This window comes from Nicotiana sylvestris, chromosome 2 (genome assembly GCF_000393655.2).
Source record: "Nicotiana sylvestris chromosome 2, ASM39365v2, whole genome shotgun sequence".
NCBI lineage: Eukaryota > Viridiplantae > Streptophyta > Magnoliopsida > Solanales > Solanaceae > Nicotiana > Nicotiana sylvestris.
In genome coordinates, this window is record NC_091058.1 from 95,488,727 (window position 1) to 95,494,317 (window position 5,591).

At 44.0% G+C, this 5,591-nt stretch overlaps 1 protein-coding gene across 1 annotated transcript; it reads right to left on the reverse strand.

Moving 5' to 3' along the window:
* Positions 1-3,124: 3,124 nt before the first annotated feature.
* Positions 3,125-3,706, reverse strand: LOC138885266 (uncharacterized). The gene has a single exon (XM_070166198.1). The coding sequence runs from the start codon at positions 3,704-3,706 to the stop codon at positions 3,125-3,127; it is 582 nt and encodes a 193-aa protein (XP_070022299.1).
* Between the last annotated feature and the right edge of the window lie 1,885 nt (positions 3,707-5,591).

Sequence of the window (5,591 nt, forward strand, 5' to 3'; positions counted from 1 at the left end):
ATATTCGGGTTCAAACTACCCGACTTTAGGCCTAATTTCGGACCTAGCCCATAATAATTCGAGTCCACCACACGTGAGGGGACACGCGTGGGGAACACGGACGGAACACCGTACACGGGGAACCCCACCACGCGTGGGGGACACAAGTCTCGAACCCCACCACGCGTGGGGCTCATTTTTCTTGGCAGAAGCTTACAAATGCACGGGCAAAGCTAAAAGAGAGAGAACTTGGAAATTTTTTTTTTTAAAAAAAAGAACGGATACACTGTTGATCTTCTTCTTCACAAAGAAGAAGAACCAAACAACCCTAACCACCTGCTTCCACCTCCGTCAAACCACCCAAACAACCACCCCTTCTGCATCCTCCATCACCACCATCAACAAACCACCATTATTACCCAAACCAGTCCGGCAGCAACATCGTCAACCCGTCAGCAGCCCTCACCCCGTCATAACTAAAACAAGTCCCGACAATAACGACCATCGCCTTCCTCCTCCTTGAATCCGCCATTGTTGTCGTTACTAGCTCAGTCCTCGACCAATGCCCCGACGACACTGTTGTTCATCGTCACTTACCCTCCGCCAACGTCCAAACACCACGTCCAAACCCACCACGACCACCGTCGCCCATCTCCCTTCATCCCGTCACCTTCCCGACTGACCAAACAGTCCCCCAGCCATTGCCGTTACCAGCTAGGCCACCAGCTCCCCGCCACCCGCGAAACCTCCCCAGTTCGACATCTCCACGCACAGCCCGAACGAAAACCAGTCGTTTCACCATTTCCAGTCCAACGAGTAGCTATCGCTGCGTGCCAAGCAGTCGTTGCTGCGTTTCCGGGAAGCTGTTGGTTGCCGCGATTCTGCCTTGCCGAGTTTTCTGTTTTCCGTCGAGGTCGACTTTGATCCGAGCTTTCTGTTTTTCCGGTGAGGTTGCTTTTGCTCGCCGAGGTGTTTGTCCGAGGTTTCGTCATTGTTTCCTCGTTTAGTGAGGTCAGGTTCGAAGTTCCATCGGGGGCGCTATTTGTCGTTCTAGGTTTGTCGAGGTTCGAAGGTTAGTGTTCTTCGTCCTTTGTTTCATTTCGTTCGATTCGCATATTATGGTTTAAGATGAATGTCAATAATTCATTTTTTGTCGTTTTTGTTAAAAATGTTCATCTTATGATTAGTTACTGCATATGCTTAAAGTAAATATGAGAACATATTGTGAACTTAAGTTTTTTTACGAGAATGTCTACTTCTATGCATATATTTGTGTTTATTAAGGGAACAATTTGACATCCAGTGATTTGTTACGAACATATGTGCTCACATATATTATGTACTCTCGTTGTAATAGGTATGTGAACATCTGAATGAAAAATCATGACTACTAGCGTTTAAACCTTATTTCTCATTTGTTAGTAATAGAAGTTGGGTTTAATAACAATAACAATACGTTAGCAAAGTTAGGACTAATAGGAACCTTATTAAAATTCTTAGAATTCGGGACAGGCCGCTTAGCGAATTTCACGGCCTTTCCCAAAATAACAATACGCTAGTTGCTTTAAGCGCGTATTTAATAATGTTACCTTCTTAACTCGGGTGCACATTTATGTGACCCAAATCCAAGTCTCAACGGAGTCGAAATGTGTTTCTAATCACGGGTACATTGATTGTGACGTGGTCTGAGATGCATTTCCATGACGTTGCAAATTCTTTTAAAAAATAATAATAATAAAATGAGGCGAGCCTCGCCAAATAAAAGGGACAAATTGCGGGGCCCTCACAAAATATATGTATTAAATACTTAGATTCCGGGACGGGCCGTTTAGCAAATTTCACGGCCCTACCCCAAAATAATAATGCGCTAGTTGCTTTAGGCGCGACTTTAATAATGATATCTCCCTAAATTCGGGTGCACATTTATGTGACCCAAATCCAAATCTCAACTGAGTCGAGATATGTCAATAACCACGGGTGCATTGATGTAACGTGGTTCGAGATATGTTTTCACGACGTTGCAAGTCCTATAAAAATAACAGTGAATGATAAAAGCGGTTAAAAGATAAAATTGGCACATAAGTTCACATTTGTATAAAATCAGATAATCAAGCCGAATATAACAGTTGAGCGACCGTGCTAGAACCACGGAACTCGGGAATGCCTAACACCTTCTCCCGAGTTAACAGAATTCCTTATCTAGATTTCTGGTACGCAGACTGTAATATGGAGTCATTCTTTTCCTCGATTCGGGATTAAAATTGGTGACTTGGGACACCCTAAATCTCCCAAGTGGCGACTCTGAACTAAATAAATAAATCCCCTTTCGATTGTCCTTTAATTGGAAAAACTCCCTTGCGCCCTCTCGGGTGCGGAAAAAGGAGGTGTGACAGTAGGTCGATAGAAAACTCAATTTCTAGCTTTGGCGGGAGACCCGTAAGCTCATCGGGGAAAACATCGGGAAACTCATTCACCACAGGGATGGACTGAATGGTTGGTGACTCCACTTCCACATCCTGAAACCAAACTAAGTGATAAATACAGCCCTTTCTGATCATCTTCCTTGCCTTGAGATAGGAAATAAATCTACCTTTCAGCGATGCCGTGTTACCTTTCCACTCCAAAATAGGCTCCCCTGGAAATGGAAATCAGACTATTTTTGATCTACAATCAACGTTGGCATGACAAGAAGCCAACCAATCCATACCCATTATAACATCAAATTCTACCATATCTAACTCAATTAAGTCTGCTACGGTAGGTCGACCATGAACTATTATTATACAACCCCTATACACCTGCTTAGCTATCACTGAGTCCCTAACAGGTGTAGACACCTCAAAAGGTTTAACCAATTCAGGTTTTATTTCAAACTTACCAGCAACCAACGAAGTAACGTATGATAAGGTGGAACCTGGGTCAATCAGTGCATATACATCATAGGAGGAGACTGATAATATAACTGTAACAACATCAGGTGATGACTCTTGGTCCGGTCGTCCTGCCAATGCATAAATGCGGTTCTGAGGACTGCTCGAGCTAGATGCTCCGCCTCTGCCTCTACCACGACTCATTGGTGCTTGGGGACCTTGCCCTTGGGGGCATATTGATGATGACGAACCAGCTACAAATCCCGCTGGCTGAGCTATGCTTGCATCACTTTAATCGGACAATCCCTCATAACGTGGCCCAGATAACCACAAGTATAACAAACACCTAATCCCATACGACACTGGCCGATATGCTGCTTACCACATTGAGTACATCGTGGCAAGGACGGCCTCATCTGATTTGACTCACCCCTATACTGAGAACCTGAGGCCCTGCAATTCTGACTAGACCTTGAATATGTGGAACGGTCGAATCTCTTACCACCAAACTGAGGGGGCGCGCTAGCTAAGGGTTGGGATGGATACCTTGAGTATTGCTGCCCCTGACCACCTCGAAACTCACCAGAAGGACCCGAAGACCTCGCTCTCTTATTTTGGGCCCTATTATGCTCACAATCGGCCCTCTGTTTCTGTTTACGCTTCTCTACACCCTGAGCGTATGCCTGAATACGAGAAATATCCATGTCTAGCTGAAGTGAGGCCGACATACAACCGTTAAGCAAGTAAGGCTCTAATCCCATCACGAACCAGTGAACCTGACCCTCTATCTTAGATACAATAGTGGGAGCATACCTAGCAAATGAATCAAACTGAAGACTATACTCCTGAACACTCATGTTACCCTACCGAAGGGTCAAAAACCTATCAACTCTTGCCCGTCTAAGCTCTAGTGGCAGATAATGACGAAGAAAGGCTTCTGTAAACTCCTGCCATACCGCTAGAGAGGCATCCTCACCTCTGGACAATTCCCAAGACTCGTACCAATTAACTGGAACATCTTTGAGTCTATAGGAAGCTAGCTCGACTAACTCAGTCGCAGTGGCCTTCATTACCCATAACGTCCTCTGCACGCTATCAATAAGTACCTGAGGGTCCTCATTTGGATCTACTCTAGTGAATACATGAGGGTCTAAATTAATAAAGTCACAAACCCTCACACTCACGGACCTATCTGCATGACCAATACCTACTTCTTGACGTCGATCCTATACGGCTACAACATCTCTCATATCCTAACCCGGTGCATCTGGCTGGGGTGCTGAATGTACAGGGGCGGGCATGGAGCTGGTTCCCCTTGGAGCTCTTCTGGAAAGGGCGGGGTATGTGAAGTCTGAGATGGAACCTTACCATAAGACTCTCCCCGAGCCCTGGTAACTCGTGGTGCTCGACTAGTAGTGCTACCAGCCACGGACTTTTCCTTCTGGGCGGCCGTACTCTTTGGAGGCATTGCTGAAAATATAGCATATTGTTAGGTACATGAATTCTTGTATCGCACGATCTGAGATAAAAAGAGAGTATAACATCCTATATGTCCTGTAGCCTCCTGTCTATTAGTGTGGTGCACGACACACCCATAAACAAAACTCTACTAGACACGGTCAGTAGACAACCCTAGGACAGAACTGCTCTAATACCACTTTTGTCACGACCCAAACTGATGGGCCACGACGGGTACCTGAGTCCTACCTGTCAAACACCCCTAAGCATGCGCCTAAGATATGAATATGAATAACATCTGCTGAATTACGAAAATAACATATATGAAGGAAACCTGCCAACAAGGCATATGTATGTATACATGCAGGATACAGTGGGTGAGCCGACAAGGCTGCTATAGACAATTATACATTCAAAACTGAAGGCCGACAAGGCCACATACAACCCAACTAGACATACTGTCCAAAATCAAAAGCAGCTCCAGATCAGGTGGAGCACGCCAACTCTTGCTGATCAGAGATCCTAAGAAGGGGGACCGTCAGCTTGCCTATCTGCACCTGCGGGCATGAAACGCAAGCCCCGTGAAATAGGGCGTCAATACGAAAATTGTACTAAGTATGTAAGGCATGGAAATTAGTACGTAAAAGACATAGATGAAACATGGAATAAGGAAACACATATTTAAATCCGAATAACTTTGTAAATTCTGAAACATTTATAATATAATGCACGTGCATATAAATGTCGTGCCATGCATAGGTATGGGTGTACATACTATCATCAATCCATTGAGGCCATCCCATCATATCATCTCGGCCACTATGGGCAACATCATCAACATATACCAGTTGATCAAGTGGTGGTGCGTATATAATGCCGTAACCTTTTCCCATATCCCATATACATATATTTACATATATACGCGTATATAATGCCATCTGGTCATGGGTCAATGCACATGTATAAATGAGTGAAATGCATGAAAAGTACGTAATTATCTCAATATTCCTTCTGGATAAACTTTTTCAACTGTGTATTATTCTGAGACCCATGAACAGAAGATAATAATATTTTTCATGGGGAATCAAGAATATAGACATCCCTACTATCTCTATGAATAGAGTAATTTATGAAAACTGTGTGTTTGCTCGTTTCTTCAGTATAATTTGGATCATGCCAAAAGAAAGAAGGGAGGACCTTAACATATCTAGAGTAGGAAAAACTCCGTATAATATTCTTGGCGAAGATTACACAGTACTCTTTTAGAATCGCAAAATTTGGACG

Coding starts and splice junctions, on each gene's coding strand:
- LOC138885266 (XM_070166198.1), bottom strand. CDS start 3,706: ATGAGTGTTCAGGAGTATAGTCTTCAGTTTGATTCATTTGCTAGGTAT.